This window comes from Canis aureus, unplaced genomic scaffold, assembly GCF_053574225.1.
Source record: "Canis aureus isolate CA01 unplaced genomic scaffold, VMU_Caureus_v.1.0 ptg000244l_RagTag, whole genome shotgun sequence".
Classification (NCBI taxonomy): Eukaryota; Metazoa; Chordata; class Mammalia; order Carnivora; family Canidae; genus Canis; species Canis aureus.
This window is the reverse complement of record NW_027554505.1, coordinates 105,980-124,425: the sequence shown is the minus strand read 5'-3', so window position 1 is coordinate 124,425 and position 18,446 is coordinate 105,980. Positions and strand designations below refer to the sequence as shown.

The 18,446-nt window shown below is 42.1% G+C and overlaps 1 protein-coding gene and 1 long non-coding RNA gene across 2 annotated transcripts in view; one reads left to right on the top strand and one right to left on the bottom strand.

The window, feature by feature from the left end:
- The first annotated feature begins 1,210 nt into the window (after positions 1-1,210).
- LOC144309906 (uncharacterized) overlaps positions 1,211-18,446 on the top strand; it is a 54,794-nt gene continuing 37,558 nt past the window's right edge. The window contains exons 1-3 of the mRNA XM_077890867.1: positions 1,211-1,446; positions 1,604-1,777; positions 8,554-8,657. Of these exons, the coding sequence (XP_077746993.1) occupies positions 1,372-1,446; positions 1,604-1,777; positions 8,554-8,657 (353 nt within the window). The 5' untranslated portion in view covers positions 1,211-1,371. The remainder of the gene's footprint in view (positions 1,447-1,603; positions 1,778-8,553; positions 8,658-18,446) is intronic.
- On the bottom strand, positions 9,386-17,212 carry LOC144309907 (uncharacterized). The gene is made up of 3 exons (XR_013375774.1): positions 16,493-17,212; positions 13,134-13,280; positions 9,386-10,557 (listed from the first exon to the last, which is right to left on the bottom strand). It is a non-coding gene; the product is annotated as an uncharacterized LOC144309907 (long non-coding RNA).

The following is an 18,446-nucleotide window of genomic DNA, read 5'->3' as shown; positions in this document are numbered from 1 at the left end:
TGCCAGGATATTCTCGCAGGAGTGAAAGAAAAATTGCCACATTTTGAATACCTTTTCACAAAGACAGAAACTGGGAGACCTCTTTGGGTTCTGGAGGTAGCATATTTTACGCCACTAATTCTCAATGCGTTGGGGGTGGGGTGGTGGGAGAAGAATTCTGCTCCTCAGGGAGCATTTGGCAGTGTCTGGAGACCTGTTTTTTGACATGTCAAAAGCTGTACATACTTAATGTATCGAATTCAGTGAGTTTGTGGATAAGTATAGACCTCTGTGAAATCATCAATGCCTTAAAGCCATAGTCCTACCCATCACCTCCCAAAGTCTCTTCCTGGTCTCATTAATTAATTAATTAATTAATTGGTAAGAACACTTAACATAAGCTCTACCCTCTTAGCAAAGTTTAAGTATACAATGCAGTATTATTAGCTATAGACACTGCTAACAATAGATTCGTCCGGAGACATTTCCGATCCTCACAACTGAGGATGTTGCTGGCATCTAGTGGGTCGATGTCAGGAGTGCTGGTAAACATACCCAAGAGAGGCCTCCACAACAATCCACCATGTCCATGGTACAAGGTTGGGAAACCTTGTCCTACATTGAGTACTCGTTTCATCCATACACCTTGGTGAAACTAAGGAATGCAAGACTTCAGTGGTCTCAGAGCAGATGAATTGTGCAGCAGGTGCAGGCTGTGCTTAGGAGTCCTCACTGCTTTGGTCGCAGGATCCAGTAGACCCTATGCTATTCATGGTGTCAGTGGTGGGGAAAAGTTGTACCGTGGATCTCAGGGCAAGCCCCTGTTGGAGAATCAGAGCACAGGCCCTTGGGGTTTTCTGATCTTGAGTCCCCATCAGAAGCTTGCCTGTAGAGGGGTCCTACGGGAGACAGAAATGACTTGTATTCCTTCTGTGCTAAGTCATTGGCTGGACACAGCCTAGCAGAGACACAAGGCCTTGGTGTGAGTGCTACGGTGGATATGAAAATGTAGCAGCTGTCTACATTTTGAGCTGCAGTTCAACTGTGCTCTCTATGGTAGATCCTCTAGAAGACAAATCCAAAGAGTGCAACTCCCTGGCCTCTATATTAGTCTGGGTCCAATCGGAAGACAGATATGACATAGTATTTTAAACAGTGGAAGTAAATATAAAAAATTACTAATTGATGATGAGGTAGTAATGAGAAGGTGGGACAGAGAAGTCTGAAGTAAACTAATTCTTTGTTTTGGAGTCATGAGAATAAGCAGTATTTAACATTTACAATTCTATGAATTGATTAGCAATTTTTGAAAAGGTACACTGTAATCCTGACAAGCCCTTTCACACTCACAGGAGTTGTCTCCACTTGGCCTGTGCCAATGGCCATGAAGATATGGTGAAGCTCCTGGTAGATCGGAAATGCCAGCTAAACCTCCGTGATGTTGAAAACACGACCGCTCTACTGAAGGTGCGTGGTGACAGGTATATCTGCCTGAGATGGATTGGATTGAAGTCCTTGGAATGAACATTTGTTGCATTTAAACATAACTCATTGGTGAAACTTGTGGCATGTTTCCTTTCAGTTCCCAGAATTTACATTCTGTTTCTTGTTGTAATGCTCACAGGCTGTACAATCCCAAGATGAGGCATGTGTAGATATTCTGCTGAAACATGGTGCTAATCCTGATCTAAAAGACATCAAGGGCAACACTGCTCTCCATTATGCAGCATTAGGGGACAATGTCACAATAGCACAGAAACTACTTTTAAAGAAAGTAAATATGGAGATCAGAAACAAGGTACAGGTCAACTTTTTTTTTTTACAACGTATTTTACATTATAAATAAATAAATAAATAAATAAATAAAAATAGCTGCAAAAGTTTTCTTTGTATATGTACATATATATATGAAGACATCGGCACTGAATTTTATACAGCAGGTCCTGTCATCCTGGAAACAACTGGAAAACTAAGGCAGGGGCAGGGAAAGAGAAAAGTAATGCCTGTAGAAAGGCAACATTTTGTCTGCTAGCAACCTTTCCACCCCAGAAAGAAAATCTTCCCCTTTGTGCCTGGGAGTAGATGGTACCCTCAGAGCCCACAAAGGATTGAAGGCCTAGAGGGGAGTGTGGTGATGATGGAGGCCGAAAGGTGTGCAGGGGCTTAGGAAATGGATGCTTCTGGGGATGAGTAGGAGACCGTGACCCAGAGGAGTAGCTTGGGTGAATGTAAATGGGAGGAGAAAGCAGCAGGTTGTAATAGGCCTTGGGCACTCTAGGCCCTAAGGTTCAGAAGATGAGAGCAGGGGGATCAGGTCATGACATCCTACAGGTGGTATCTGCTTGTGCTGGTAGCCACTCTGCCAGCCATGTACCACGGTGAGGCCTCCCATTCCAGAGAGTAGCTCCTGCTCAGCCTATGTAGTTCCTCAGTAGGGTGGTAGGTGTGCATGGGGAGCTGGTGATGACCACACTTGCCAGTCTCCCTGTGCTTTCTTTGACGTGCATTACATTCAGTCACTGCCCTTGCAGAAACACTGTTGTGTGCCATAGATAGGGTCGATTTTTCATATTTGGAAGCTCAAGCATTTCCTGGATGAAAATATTTTGAAATAACTGTCTAAGCTTTTGCTTTAAATAACAACACTTTTTATTTTTGAAGATTGTATTTATATGAGAGAGAGCAAACATGAGTAGGGAGGAAAGAGCAGAGGTAGGGGAAGAAGAGGCCTTCCCACTGAGCCAGGTAGCCTGATGCACGGGGCTTGATGTCAGGAGTGGGATCGTGACCATAACCAGAGAGAGATGCTTGACCCACTGAGCCCCCCAGGCTTACCATAATACTTCTTCCTTCCTGCCTTCCTTTTTTTAATTAAGCTTTTTTATTTATTTATTTTTTCACCTCACACTCTGGGGTTTATGTACTTATTTTATTTTATCTTTTAGTTTTTTCTTTTTCAAAATTTTTTTAGTTGGAGTTCAGTTTGCCAACAAAGAGCACAGCACCCAGTGCTCATCCCGTCAAGTGCCCCCCCCTTGGTGCCCGTCACCCAGTCACCCCAACCCCCCACCCACCTCCCTTTCCACCATCCCTTGTTTGGTTCCCAGAGTTAGGAGTCTCTCATGTTCTGTCCCCCTCACTGATATTTCCCACTCGTTTTCTCTGCTTTCCCCTTTATTCCCTTTCACTCTTTTCTATTCCCCGTATGAATGAGACCATGTAATGTTTGTCCTTCTCCGATTGCCTTACTTCACTCAGCATAATACCCTCCAGTTGCATCCATGTTGAAGCAGATGGTGGGTATTTATTGTTTCTAATTGTTGAGTAATCTGTGGTATATGTCCGCAATGGAGTATTACTCAGCCGTGAGATTTTATTTTTTTGGGGGAAGTGAGCGAGCATGTACAAGCAGGGGATGTTGTGGGGGCAGAGGGAAAAGAAAGAGAGTAAGAATCTGAAGTAGACTTTGCGCTGAGTCTGTCGCAGCGCTGGATCTTATAACTCTGATCATCACCTGAGTTAAGACCAAGAGTCAGATGCTCAACGGACTGAGCCACTCAGTTGCCCCTAAATAATGATACCTCTAAAGAAGCATTAGAGAAGGCAAGTTTCTTTTATGTATTTATGGCAAATATTTATGAGAACACAGAATGTGTTCTGAAACTTTATTTTCAAAAATGTTTTCTCACCCAGTTTGTTTCTTATTTAGTGTCAAACAACAGAGGAAAGCAAAATTTGCCTTGGAAATAGGCTTTGACTTAAAACAGAAAACAAGTGTATTTTACAATATCAAATCTTGCTGCTGTTGAGAAGTTCCTATTTGATCAAAAAGTGATTTATTAACACGGTCGGAGTTTATCTTTTATCAGCCTTGACTTAAGAGGGACAAAAGAGGGGAAAAGGAGAAAGCAGTCAGGAACATGCAGAGCGATTTAGACATTTGGCAAGTGAGGGGAAATATCAAGACAAGGTTTTTGGATTGTGTTTGTTTTTCTTCAGTGTTTATGTTTAGGTAAGGAGTCTTCAATTTTCAGGGATAATAATTCTTACTTTACGAACCCGTGAGTGTGTTGTAAACTTATATAGAGATCAATTCTAGGAGGACTCTAAGGACATCAGATTGGCAGTAAACTGGTGGTTGAATGGGCACGAAAAGGGACGCCTGTGTGACTCAGTGATTGAGCATATGCCTTCGGCTCAGGGCATGATCCCATGGTCTCCCGAATCGAGTCCCACATGGCACTCCTTGAATGGAGGAGCCTGCTTCTCCCTCTGCCTATGTCTCTGCCTGTCTCTCTCTCTCTCTCAGACTCTCATGAATAAATAAATAGAAATCTTAAAAAAAAAAACAAAAAGTGGACAAGCAGAGGAAAGAACACAGTATAGTATTTTGCAGCTATAGCCACTTAGATACGAGTCTAAACTCTGCTTGCAAATCTAGAATGTCTTGATGGGAAGGAAGTAAGGAGTGTGTAAATAATGGAATCAAGTTGCATTTTGAGTTTACTAGACCTTGTTCTACCTCTAGCCATGGAAATTGAATGCAGGTTTGATAAGTGACTCATTTCTGTTTTTGGCTGAATCCTCAAGTGATAGGGAGAATTGGCCACATAGGTGAAAGGGGAGACTGGCATGGTTGTGTACTGTACTAGTTCTCAGCTAGACTTGTGCTGGTGAATCACAGTCAACTAGGGAATTTAAAAGAATTTACAAGCCTAAACTGTCCCGTGAAGATTTCGATGGAGTGAATCCAATAACGTGTGTACGCAGAAATTTGGAAATAGGGTTTTGAGATTCTGTTACAACTCTTGGCTAACAACTACTGAATGGGTAGGTATACATATACAAATTTAGAGATGTAAAAATATTAAATCTCTGGAAGAGATTTAACTGAAGTTGGATACTGGCTACTTCCTTCCACTCTCTCCAACATTAGCCTTTCATCTGTCTGTATCTCTTTGAGAATTACAGATGAAAATTATTGGTCATCTCGTTGGCTTGAAAAATAATTACCTTTTCTTCCAACTATCAGTCATTCACCGGCACCCAGATGGGAAGTCTTTATGAGTAGTCTTTTAATAAGTAGAGTCTGACCCTTTAAAGATTTTACGTGTTTTGCTAACATTCTGATTATTACAAGCAGGGTTTTCCCAATTGCAGCAGTAGAAATCCGTGAACCTTCTTTTTTAGTTGAAGCTGTACGATAGACTATCTTAGGATGTCTTTCAAATTCATAGGGCCCTGGCATAGTGCATAATCACTACTGTGTTAAACATTCAGCATGTAGTTAGTGACAATATAGATGGTAATTGTTTTAATAACTTTGCTTCAGCATTCCTCTGAACTCCAGTCTGTTCGGTTAGCAATGTGAGGGAAGTAAATACAAATAGATTGTAGTTGAAACAAGCATTGGAAAATTCTGACAGTAGGTGTTAATGAGTCTTCACAGCAATTTTCCTTAGAAGGTGGGGCCTAATTTGTTGGTAAAACATGATCCTGATGCTTTAGGAAAGGTTTGATGTCCAAGTATTTGTTTTACGCACGGCCATTGGAAACAGTCACAGCAAATAGAAAAACACAAGTAGGCTATAGACTAAATGTAGCCCCTGGATGTATTTAGTTTCCACTGTCAGTTGAGCTAACACTTAAAATTATGGCACGCATGTAGAACTCTGGATTTTGAGCTTTTCTTACAGATCACTTCTGGTACCTTGAGCCCATGCTGCTGTTTGGTATGCTGTGCAGAGGCTGTCCCTTTATAGGAGGCGTGTGTCTCCAGTTTGCTCGTGTCCCCGCCTAGGGTCTTCACTGACTCGTGTCACCTGCTTTGCCTCCATAACCATTGAGTTTACAATTACTGTTTTATGGTATATGTTGACAAAGATTTCAAGATTTTCAAGACACTCCATATTAATTTATAATATATATTTTGTATTTTATGTTAATTTCTTAGGATTGGGATTGAATTTTCTGTTTCTTTGTCACCTTATTTTTTTCATTACTTTATTCAGTAATTGATGAGAGACACACAGAGAGAGGCAGAGAGCTAGGCACAGGGGGAAGCAGGTTCTCTATGGGGACCCTGATATGGGCTCGATCCCAGGACCCTGGGATCATGATGTTCACCCTCTGAGTCACCCAGGTGCCTCGGGATGAATTTTCTAAGTTAGGAATTGAAAGTCGTTTTTTTTACAAACATTTTTTCTATATATGTACAGTAATCATGTACCTTTTGGAATATCTGTAAGCCATGTGAGGTTAATCCTGGTTCTGCTTGGATAGATTATGCATATTCCAGACAGTATTCTCTTTCTCCTTGGTATTATTCCCTAAATACTCAATTTACATAGTAGCTTTTATTATACTAAAAATAATCCGTATAAAGCAGTATTAGAATTTGTGATTAATAGTTTTTACTTAATCTCAGTTTCCCAACATGTAAACACCCAGTGCTCATCTAGTATTAGAATTTTTATTGGTAAGTCATGACATTTTTATTTCTGATTTACACTTAGTCTAAATTATAAATAATCAAAAATAGCAATGATAATAGAAACTAGAATACAAACCGGTTTTTTTAGAAGTAGATGTGCATTAGGTTCTCAGAATGAGTATAGTTGAGAATAAAATCTCATTGACATATTTCACTTAGCGTAATACCCTGAGTCAGTCAGAGAAAGACAATTATCATATGATCTCATTCATATGTGGAACTTAAGAAACAAGACAGAGGAGAAGGGGAAGAAGAGAAAAACTTAAACCAGAGAGACTGAGGGAGACAAAGCCTAAGAGACTCTTAATCATAGGAGCCAAACTGAAGGTCACTGGAGGGGTGGAGTGGAAGGATGGGATAACTGGGTGATGGACATTAAGGAGGGCACATGATGGAATGAGTCCTGGGTGTTACATAAGACTGAGGAACCACTGACTTCTACCTCTGAAACTAATAGTATGTTATATGGAACTGAATTTGAATAAAAGGGTAAAAATGAGAAAAATCTCATACTGAGCTTTCTAACAGTTAAGAAAAAACTTTATCATGGTATAATAGGAGAAAGTCCAAGGACTATTTATTTAGTTATTTATTTTTAATATTTTATTGTTCTTATTTTTTATTTTAAACAAAAAAACCCACAATTTTTTATTGGAGTTCAATTTGCCCACATAAAGAATAACACCGAGTGCTCATCTCATTGTGGGCCCACCTTAACCAAAGATTATTTAGTATTAAGTGGTCAAAATTCATTTGAAGCTTCTTTCTTTTATTTTTATTTATTTACTTTTCTTTTTAATTTTTAAAAGGTTTCTTTATGCATTTTAGAGAGACAGCACACACATGCACAGGCTTGTGGGGGTGGGGGAGGTGGAGAGGGAGAGGGAGAGAGAGTGTCTTAAACAGACTTGGTGCTCAGTGCCAGGGGAGCCCCGAATCCAATGTGGGGCTGGATCCCACGACCCTGAGATCACACCTGAGACAAAACCAAGCGTCCCTCAACTGCCTGCACAACCCAGCTGCCCTGAAACCTAGCTCTTTTCATTCAGAGTCCATCTCCTTAGTGACTCATTTGGAGCTGGAGTGTTTTATGTTGACATCTGGGATCCCCATACCATTGATAGATGAGAATCCAGCAAGTTTGTACAACCTGGAGAAAACCCTTACCTTTATTGGAAAGTTCTTAAAACTATATCCCTGGGAACTCTTGTTTCTCAAGTATTAATGTTTGCTACAAAAGAAGGAATTGTCAAATGGGGATAAGCAAATGTAAATGGGGTTCATTTGTGCTAGATGTATAGTGCAGTTTTGTAATGTTTCACAAACATAGATGATCATTGAATCTTTCTTTTGGGGGACAGTATCTCTTGCAAATCATGTGTTCTTTGGAATATAATTGAAGAAACACTACTCCGGAGATATCCATTAAAATCAGTAACGATACTTTAAATATTTACTACTGTGTTTTAGAGAGTGGAGATACAGAGATAAAAAATAACCCCTCCCCTCTAGAATCTTTTGGTTTAGATGGTGCAGAAGAAAATAACTAGGGTATACCATGATATATATTGTGAGCGAAGCAAAGATTCTTGGAGCCAGGCAATGTTTGAAGCGAGTTTGTGGAATGACTGCAGGTAATCTGTTGAAGAGGAAGAGGAGGTCTATTTTATTATTTTTATTTTAGTTTTTAAAAAGACTTTATGTTTTTGAGAGAGACAGAGAGTGAGCAAGCAGGAGAGAGAGCACGAGTGGAGGGGAGGGGCAGAAGGAGAGGGAGAAGCTAACTCTTTGCTGCAGAGGGAGCCCAAGGTGGGACTCCATCCTGAGACCCTGGGATCATGACCTGAGCTGATGAGCTGAAGGCAGATGCTTGACCAACTGAGCCACCCACGCTCCGTGAGAAAGCAGTATTTTAAAAAGAAGGAGCAGCTGGTGAAACCATGGAGGGCTGAGAACGAAAGGGCTAATTTTATTTACTTTCTATGTTACATGTTTAAGTTACAGGATCGTTCAGAATTTTTACGATTCATTATCCAAATATGTAATTTTGTAAATTATAAATTTTGTTTGCACTCCTACAGGATGGCCTCACACCGCTTTTACTTGCTGTAAATGAAAAAAAAGAGAAAATGGTGGCATTTTTATTAGAAGAAGCAAATATAAATGCAGTTGACTACGCTAAAAGGTAAGGTTTTTTTTTGTGAATCTTAGTATTTGGTCGAGAGTGGTAACAATTTCTCAAGGCGGAAAGTTTAACTTAATAAGAAGAGTATTTATAAGTATAGTGAAAAATGTCAGCATGTGATCGGTTAGGTAGAAAACAATTACTCTGACAGGACATGGTGAAGAACATTGTATAGTATAATTCAGAATCCTTTGTAATATAGATTGATGTCATTTGCAATAGTTTTTTTTTTTTCTGTATGATTTTACAGTAGCTAAAAGTGTTTCTTGTTGAAATTGTGAGTTTTTTCTTTTTTAGCTCAGAGCTTGATGCCAGAGTCTGGGAATTGAGCCCCACATAGGGCTCCCAGCAGGGAGCCTGCTTCTCCTCTGCCTATGTCTCTGCCTTTCTTTCTGTGTCTCTCCTGAATAAGGAAATATAACTGAGAAAAAAAAATTTAGAGAGTCCAAGCAGAAACCTCTGAAACTGTCTCCAAGCCTTCATTTGGTAGGGTATACCAAAAACAACCCTGCATCCTAGCAGAGGTGCAGTGGGATAGTGCTAAAGGATGAAAGGCTGGTGAGCTCTATCACATTTCTGCTTGATTCACTAGTCTGGCCCATTCAGAGACAGGATAGATTGTGGCAAATATCTGTAGTTACTGTCAACTTAAACAAAGAGTAATTCCAGTCATAGTTATTGTGCGCCTCTTATTGCTTCCAGAACAGATTGATAAGACATCAGGTACATGGTATGTGTCACCACTGATTTGGCAAATGCATTCTTTTCTAGTCCGCTAGTGAATCAGAAATAGTTCATATTCATAGAGTATAGGCAAAGTGTTCATTCATTTAATTTGCCTCAGCGTTTTATTAACTCATGGAGCTAGACCATTTGAACATCCCCAGAATATCTCATTGGCCTATCATATTGACACCATGCTAATTTGACATGAGGATCAGTAAGAGGCTATAACGCTTTGGGCCCTTGGTAAGACGGCATGAATTGACATATCCGTGAAGTTTTGAGGCATCCAGTGGGCATGCCAGGATATTCTCGCAGGAGTGAAAGAAAAATTGCCACATTTTGAATACCTTTTCACAAAGACAGAAACTGGGAGACCTCTTTGGGTTCTGGAGGTAGCATATTTTACGCCACTAATTCTCAATGCGTTGGGGGTGGGGTGGTGGGAGAAGAATTCTGCTCCTCAGGGAGCATTTGGCAGTGTCTGGAGACCTGTTTTTTGACATGTCAAAAGCTGTACATACTTAATGTATCGAATTCAGTGAGTTTGTGGATAAGTATAGACCTCTGTGAAATCATCAATGCCTTAAAGCCATAGTCCTACCCATCACCTCCCAAAGTCTCTTCCTGGTCTCATTAATTAATTAATTAATTAATTGGTAAGAACACTTAACATAAGCTCTACCCTCTTAGCAAAGTTTAAGTATACAATGCAGTATTATTAGCTATAGACACTGCTAACAATAGATTCGTCTGGAGACATTTCCGATCCTCACAACTGAGGATGTTGCTGGCATCTAGTGGGTCGATGTCAGGAGTGCTGGTAAACATACCCAAGAGAGGCCTCCACAACAATCCACCATGTCCATGGTACAAGGTTGGGAAACCTTGTCCTACATTGAGTACTCGTTTCATCCATACACCTTGGTGAAACTAAGGAATGCAAGACTTCAGTGGTCTCAGAGCAGATGAATTGTGCAGCAGGTGCAGGCTGTGCTTAGGAGTCCTCACTGCTTTGGTCGCAGGATCCAGTAGACCCTATGCTATTCATGGTGTCAGTGGTGGGGAAAAGTTGTACCGTGGATCTCAGGGCAAGCCCCTGTTGGAGAATCAGAGCACAGGCCCTCGGGGTTTTCTGATCTTGAGTCCCCATCAGAAGCTTGCCTGTAGAGGGGTCCTACGGGAGACAGAAATGACTTGTATTCCTTCTGTGCTAAGTCATTGGCTGGACACAGCCTAGCAGAGACACAAGGCCTTGGTGTGAGTGCTACGGTGGATATGAAAATGTAGCAGCTGTCTACATTTTGAGCTGCAGTTCAACTGTGCTCTCTATGGTAGATCCTCTAGAAGACAAATCCAAAGAGTGCAACTCCCTGGCCTCTATATTAGTCTGGGTCCAATCGGAAGACAGATATGACATAGTATTTTAAACAGTGGAAGTAAATATAAAGAATTACTAAATGATGATGAGATAGTAATGAGAAGGTGGGACAGAGAAGTCTGAAGACAGTACCACAGAAGAGGTAACTTGGGAGGGGGGGTCCAAAGTTGCTAAAGAAGGTGTGATTGAAGCACGATGGATGGCAGAGAAGTTTGAGTCCTGTATGTCTGACTTCCTCTGCGCATCCAATTACCAACCTCAACTCATTTGTGTCCCAGAGGGTTGTTCCTGTTAGCCTGGAGATTGAGCACTGGCCCTGGCCCATGTTCCGGTTTGCTTCCCTTCTTCTTCTTCTTCGTCTTCTTTCATCTTCATCTTCATCGTCTTTGTGTTCTCTGTCTCCTTCTCCTCCTCCTTTCCTTCTTCTTCTCTTCTTCCTATCTCCTTCCTTTCTCTTCCTCCCTTGCTAACCCCGCTTCACCAGCATCAGAAGTACTCTTCCCAGCTGTGCACTCCAGAGCATGCAGTCCGGGCCTCAGCCAGTGACCTTTCTAAAATGGATACCATGCCCCTAGCAAATGCTGTTGACACCCTACTCACTCTCTGCATCCAGTCCTTAGTCTTAACTCTGCTGTATCCCTACGGGGTTTGTTGCATCCTTCTGCATGTGCATATGATACACTGGAGGCCTTGCACTGCTCTGCTTGTCGGTGGGCTCATTGTTCCCTGACCCTCCCTATACATCCATTTATCAGACAGGACTCCCTGCACTCCTGAAGGGTAGTTCCTGTTTGCATGCTTTGTAGCACGGACTAGCTTTGGCCGGGCAACTCTGACTGCAGTTCCGACATCTCCTTCAATGAGACCTGAATCCCAGCCTTGGGATTTACCCATTTGGGTAACCTTTCTTGGGTAATCTTGCACCTTAGGGTATTTGGATTTCTTTTCTCATCTTTATAGTTGATCTCCTGTTATAGTTCATCATTTTTTATATTAAACGTTCCCTGTTGAAATTACTAAGTGGTTTGTCTCTTGTTTGGATCCTCACTGATACACTATCCCTTCTTTTTGGAATGTGCTTCTCTCCCTCTCACTGGCTAACCCCTACTCGTTAAGTTTTAGCTTTGATATTGCTTCTTCCTGTGCATCCATCCCTGAGTCACTACCCTTATTTTTACATGACTCCGTAGGCCCTTTGTGCTCACCCTAAATGTGGCATTAAACTCGCCTCTACTCCATGAACACCGCAATGTCATGTTTGTTGTTCCCTCACTGACTCCCACAATGCCAGAATACAGGTTTTCAGTACACGTTTCTGATTTAATTTTGTGGTCCCTTTGAGGTGGTTCTCCCAGGTCAGGGATTTTTAGTAGACTATGGCCCAGATCATCCTCAACACACTGGAGCCCTCAAATTCTCATCATAGTTTAATTACGACATAAATTCAGTTTTCCTCGGTAGATAGAGTGGACTGCAAGGGAAGAGATATCCAAAGGAATGAATAAACAGTTATGAAAAACTGTTGGTTGTTTTTAAAAGATTTTTATTTATTTGAGTGTGAGAGAACACAAATGGGGGTGGAGACAGAGGAAGGGGGAGAAGTAGACTCCCTGCTGAGCAGAGAGCTGGAGGCAGGGCAACCCCAAGGCCCCTGAATCCTGACCTGAGCTAAAGAAGCCTTATTTTTATAAGATCTTATTTATTTATTCATGAAAGACACAGAGGAGAGAGAGAGAGGCAGAGACACAGGCAGAGAGAGAAGCAGGCTCCATGCAGGGAGCCTGACGTGGGACTCGATCCCGGGACTCCAGGATCTCGCCCTGTGCCAAAGGCAGGTACTAAACCGCTGAGCCACCCAGGGATTCCCTTAACGAAGCCTTTTAATGGACTGAGCCAGCCAGGTGCCCCTATGGAAAGTGTGTGGTGAATTTCTTGGCAACTCTTAAAAGGAGGAGACATGACAGCCCTGAAGTAGAATTGGAAAACCTGAGCTAAGGGATTTGGTAAAGCATTCATATCTCAGTTGCTTTTCATCATAAAAGATACATTACTCTAACACTTTGTTATCTTCATTGGTATAACTACCAAATGAGTATGCAGCAAAGTTGAACCAGGACATACATGAGACTCATGGGGATGGGAGTTCTAATCAGGAACTTTCTAGAGGATGTCTGTTCTAGATCCGAAATGGTTTTCCACAGAAGTCTGGGAATTGGAAATCTTAGGTTTCAGGTGATTGTGAGAAAGTCTTTGGGGGATCCACCTAGCATTCGACCAAGGAACAAAGAAGCTCAGAGTTGGACTACCATATACTCTTTGAGTATCTCTGATCTATACAAAAACACTACAGTCAACCAAATTGTTCAACTTACCTGGAGTCCTGGTGTGGAGTTCCTGTCTCCTTATAGCCTAGTAATGCCGTTGCCTCTCATCGCAGGTTGCGTTAGGAAATGTCAGTCTTCTAGTCAATTGTCACTACAGAGAGCCTCTACTGGTCTCATAAGTCACCCTGGGGAATTCTAAGGGGACAAAAGATAATTTTCTAGCTGGCACCTGTAAGAGACAAATGCTTGATGCTCATAGTTGCAATCATTCACACGCACCAATACCATTTGGTCTAGCTAAGCTGAATAGGGCCAAGAAATGGTTTCTTGTTGTTGTTCCTTTGTTTTTGTTCATTGCTCCTCCACCAATGAACATGATCTGCCCTGGAACTAGCCGCCCTCTCAGAAGGGACCCTAGTGGTCTCCAGAGTTCTGTAGCTCATTCCAGCAGCAGTTTCTGAAGATGCAGACCCCCTTAGTTTCTAGGTTGCTCATTCCAAACTACTTCTTGTCAAATCATGCGACCTACATGCACAAAATGGCATTAAATGGCCTCTGAAATAAGTGCCTACACTTCTATCTATGCGTTTGTCTTGCTGTAAAAACAGACACCAAACTTCCCAATTTTGCTGGTGCATCTTGTGCCAACAGTGGCTTCTGTTAGGTTTTGTTGGTCAATTTCTTTCTTTCTTTTTTTTTTAAAAGATTTTACTGATCTATTTGACAGAGAGAGAGAGAGAGAGAGATCTATTTGACAGAGAGAGAAAAAACAAGGATAAGGAGCAACAAAGGGAGAGGGAGAGGCAGTTTCCCCACAGACCAGGTAGCCTGATATGGGGCTTGATCCCAGGACCCTCAGATCCTGATCTGAGCTGAAGGCAGATGCCTGACTAAGCCCCCACCCCCTCCCTTTTCTAAGCAGGCTATAGTCCCAACAGGAGGCTTAAACTCCCAACCCCAAGACCAAGAGTTGCATATTCTATCAACTAAGCCAGTCAGGGGCAGCTCCTACTTTGGTTAATCCTTAAAATCATTAACAAATGTAATAGGAATCTGGTGAGTTTAGGGGTAGCTAGTTTTGTATTAGCTGTTGTCATGGGTTTGCTCCTGCTTTTTTCTATCTGCCTCACCCAGAATATCGCCTGTAGTCCAGTTGTAATTAATTAATGGATCAATTACCACCACATTCAAAGGAGTTTCTGTAGACATTCGTATACAGCCTCTGTGTGTGTGTGTGTGTGTGTGTGTGTGTATCACATACACATAAATATGAACAGCCTATCCTGTTTGTATTTTACTTGATTTTTTTTTCAACCACATCATACCATTCTTCGATGTATATCTTTCTGGTGAAATCTTTCCCATCCAATTCGTGCCTTCCCTGAGTATCTACGAGAAACTGCCAACTTTTGTTAACAAGCATGTAGTTTAAAATGTGCTTTATTCTCATTACCAAATAAATATACAGATATCAAAAGAGTGACCACTTAGAAGTTATAATCAGAAAATATATCACTTCATTAGAAAAAAGAAAAAGCCAGGATATAAATACATCACGAAGTGTATGCAGGATTTACATAAGGGAAAAAAAAAACCTCCTGGAAGCTAAGGAGGGATGTCAAATAAGACTTAGGCACAAAAACATAACATACATCTAAATACACTGATTCAGGGAGATTGATTCTGTTAACATTAATTCTCTTAACCTAATTACAAATTCTCTCCATGAATTCTTTAAATTTGGCATAGTGATTAAAAATATATCTCCAGTAGCATAGAGGTAAATATCGCCAAGAGAATACTGAAGGAGAAGATTAAGAAGGGGAACTATGGACCTGCATTGGATACTAAAGCATATGTATAAAGCAGTTAAAATACTAGAGTACTGATTGATACAAGGCAACTGGTCAATTGAATCCAGTGTAAAACCCAGAAAAAGAAAACCATAACAGAATTTATGATAAAGTGGCATTTTAAGCTAGGTGAGAAAAGATGGGTTATTTAGAAGCAAATAGCTATTTTTTTAAAGAGTTCTTAAATGTTGGGGCGCGGGAGCCTGTGTGGCTCAGTTGGTTAAGCCTCTGTTTATTTTTATTTTTCGTGTTTGTTGATTTTAGCTCCTGTTCCTCCGTCTCTCTCCCTCACCCTCTGTACCTCTCTCTCTCTCAGAAAAAAAACAAAAAAACAAAACAAAAAAACAAAACTTAAATGTTGCACCACACTGCAAACTAAATCTTGGATTGATTAAAGGTTCGATTGGGGAATAGCAGCAAAAACTAAAAATAAAGAAAATGTAAAGGTAAGGCTGGGCCAAATGGGAGGATTAGGAGGCATGCAGAAACGGGTTTTCATTTCATCTAGGGAATGTGAATTGTTCTCCCCTTGTGAGCTTGCACTTGATGATACACATTGCCAAGTCTGACCATGAGAACAGTTTTCTGTTGGCTGCATCCGCTGCATTCCATGGAGACTGACAGGGGTCCCGAGGGATGTGGAAGAGGAATAAACTGAGGGAGAGCATTCGTTAGGGAAGTATTCTGGGGGAACGTGCTTTCATGCACTCTAGCCCTAGTCGTATGTAAATACTACGTTTTTTTTTTTTTCCTTGAGATTTCATTTATTTATTCATGAGAAACTCAGGGAGAGGGAGAAGCAGTGTCCCTGCGGGGGAGTCTTGTGCGGGACTTGATCCCAAAATCCAGGATCAGGACTTGAGCTGAAAGCATACGCTCAACCACTGAGCCACTCAGGGGCCCGGAAGACTGCTTTTCCACACCCCAGAGTCTTTTGCAAATGTCCCATAATGCTCAGCCATCCCGGCAACGTTTGAGGGGAAGCCAGCCCAGCTCAAGGGGCCGCGGAGATTTGAGAGGCTTGGGCCTCCTGGCACATGCGCTTTGGGCACTCTTGGCCATGGGCTCCTTGTGAGCAGGCGAGTGACGCCAGTTTCTGAGGTGCGCAGGCGCATTTGTGTTTAGCTGCATTGCCGGGGTACATTTGTTCTGCAGAGAGAGATTTTGGACCCCGGTGCTCAGTTGCTGGGACGTTGCCGCGAGGCCGGCTTGGCTTATCTCCAGCACTAAGTGTTGAGCTGTAGAGGCGGCGAAAACCTGTGTCTGTGAAGCCTGAAAGCTTTGCGATGAAGACCATGTTTAGCTTCACGGGTAAGAGGGGCGAGCTGCCCTTGGGCTTCAAGATCGGGCGGCGGAGGGCCGCCCAGCCCGCGGCATCTGAGTGGTACCAAACTCGCCAACCTGGGCCCTGGGTACCACATCCCAGACAGGTCTCAGAAAGATCCACAAAGCAAAAGTGGCAGGGGATTCTGTTGCTGGGAGACCAGAGGAACAGGTGATAGGGACTTTGCAGCTGGCGGGGAGGAGGCAAGGAGGTCGGGGAGAGGCACTCACCTTGCTGGCCTGAGTCTGGAGAGCTGAGCCCTGGGTGACCACCCAGGGCGCTTGGCCGTCTTTCTTCTGGTGGCCCCGCAGCACGTACCTAGGTCGTGGAACCTTACCTGGGGTCTACTCCGGCCCACTGAGCAACAAAACGTCTTCAGCTGCCTTTGGACCCCTTCGTATCTCCGTAGGGAGCGCTTTACAGACAGTTTTGATGTGATTTAACGGATTTTCAACAGTAGTAGAAAGGAAATTAAGGGGACGCCTGGGTGGCTGAGTGGGTGAGCATCTGCCTTTGTTTCAGGTTGTGATCCTGGGTCCTGGGAACCCCAGTCGGGTTCCTGGCACGGAGCCTGTGTCTCCCTCTGCCTATGTCTCTGCCTCTCTGTCTGTGTCTCGGAATAACTAAAATCTTAAAAAAAGAAATGAAATTACGTATATGTAGTAGTTTGTTTTTAATGGACATCCTATACCAATGTTATTAAAGAGTGCATGCTGAGAGAAGTAATTCCCAGAATTACTTTGGATACAGGGCAGTATCTGACTTCTATCTGTGTACAGTTTGTACCTATATTATTTACTGAGGGACCTTGGAAGGAGATTTGGAAATGGGTAGATGGTTCTGACTGTGAATAGGAAGTCTCATTTTTCTGAAAATGTGTACTCTTCCCGTGTTTATCAGTATTCCATGACGCAATAGAAACGTTATGGTTTTAGAAATTCTGAGCTTATTATACGTGCGGTCTCTGTTCTTTTCATTGTGATAAAATTAAGAAAAATTTTGCAATCACTCACTATATTGTACACCTGAACTTTTTTTTTTGTAAGATTTTATTTATTTATTCATAGAGACAGAGAGAGAGAGGCAGAGACACAGGCAGAGGGAGAGGGAGAAGCAGGCATCATACAGAGAGCCTGACATGGGACTGGATCCAGGGTCTCCAGGATCACGCCCCGGGCTGCAGGCGGCGCTAAACCGCTGCGCCACTGGGGCTGCCCTGTACACCTGAACTTAATACAACGGTGTATGTTAACAAACTGGAACTAAAATGAAAACTTGAAAAAAAAATTTTATAGAATACCTTCCAGTTATTAAAATGTACCTTAAACTTCTTCAAATTTTTCGTTGACTAACAGCTGAAAAGACAGATAAATGAATGGAACAGATAAGAAAATGCCAAACACCTAAGTATATGTTAAGACTTTGTAACTTGATGCTGGTGACATTTCATATTAGTAGGAAAAGGTGAATCATTCATAATGTTGATGACATATCTGCTATTTGGAGAAAACTAGCTAGAATTTAATCTCATAAAAATAAGTTCCAGATGGAATACAGATTAAAAATGTTAAATATGCAAAATACAGTACAAGAGAAGAAAACATGAACGCTTCTATGCCCATTTTTTATGTTGACCAAGACCATTCTTAAGAATGACTTTAAAAGCAAGAGTTCGGGCAGCCCAGGTGGCTCAGCGGTACAGCGCTGCCTTCAGCCCAGGGCCTGATTCTGGAGACCTAGGATCGAGTCCCACGTCGGGCTCCCTACATGGAACCTGCTTCTCCCTCTGCCTGTGCTCTGCCTCCCTCTCTCCCCCTGTGTCTCTCACAAATAAAGAAAATCTTAAAAAATAATAATAATAAAATAAAAGCAAGAGTTCTGGAGGTTGATTCAGCCACATAAAAAATTAAAACTCTCTGTATATCAGAAAATAATATTAATAAAATAAAAGAGAATGTCCTTGCAAAATATTTACAACATATGTGTATCAGATACAAAAGAATATGTTTTACAGGGAAGGTATTAAAGGAATGAAATAGGGGGTCTCTGGGTGGCCCAGTCAGTTGGCTGCTTCTGACTTCCTCTCAGGGTCATGATCTCTGGGTCCTGGGATTCAGCCCCTGGTGAGGCTCCCTGCTCAGTGGGGAATCTGCTTCTCCTTCAGCCCCTCCCCTCTGCTGGTGC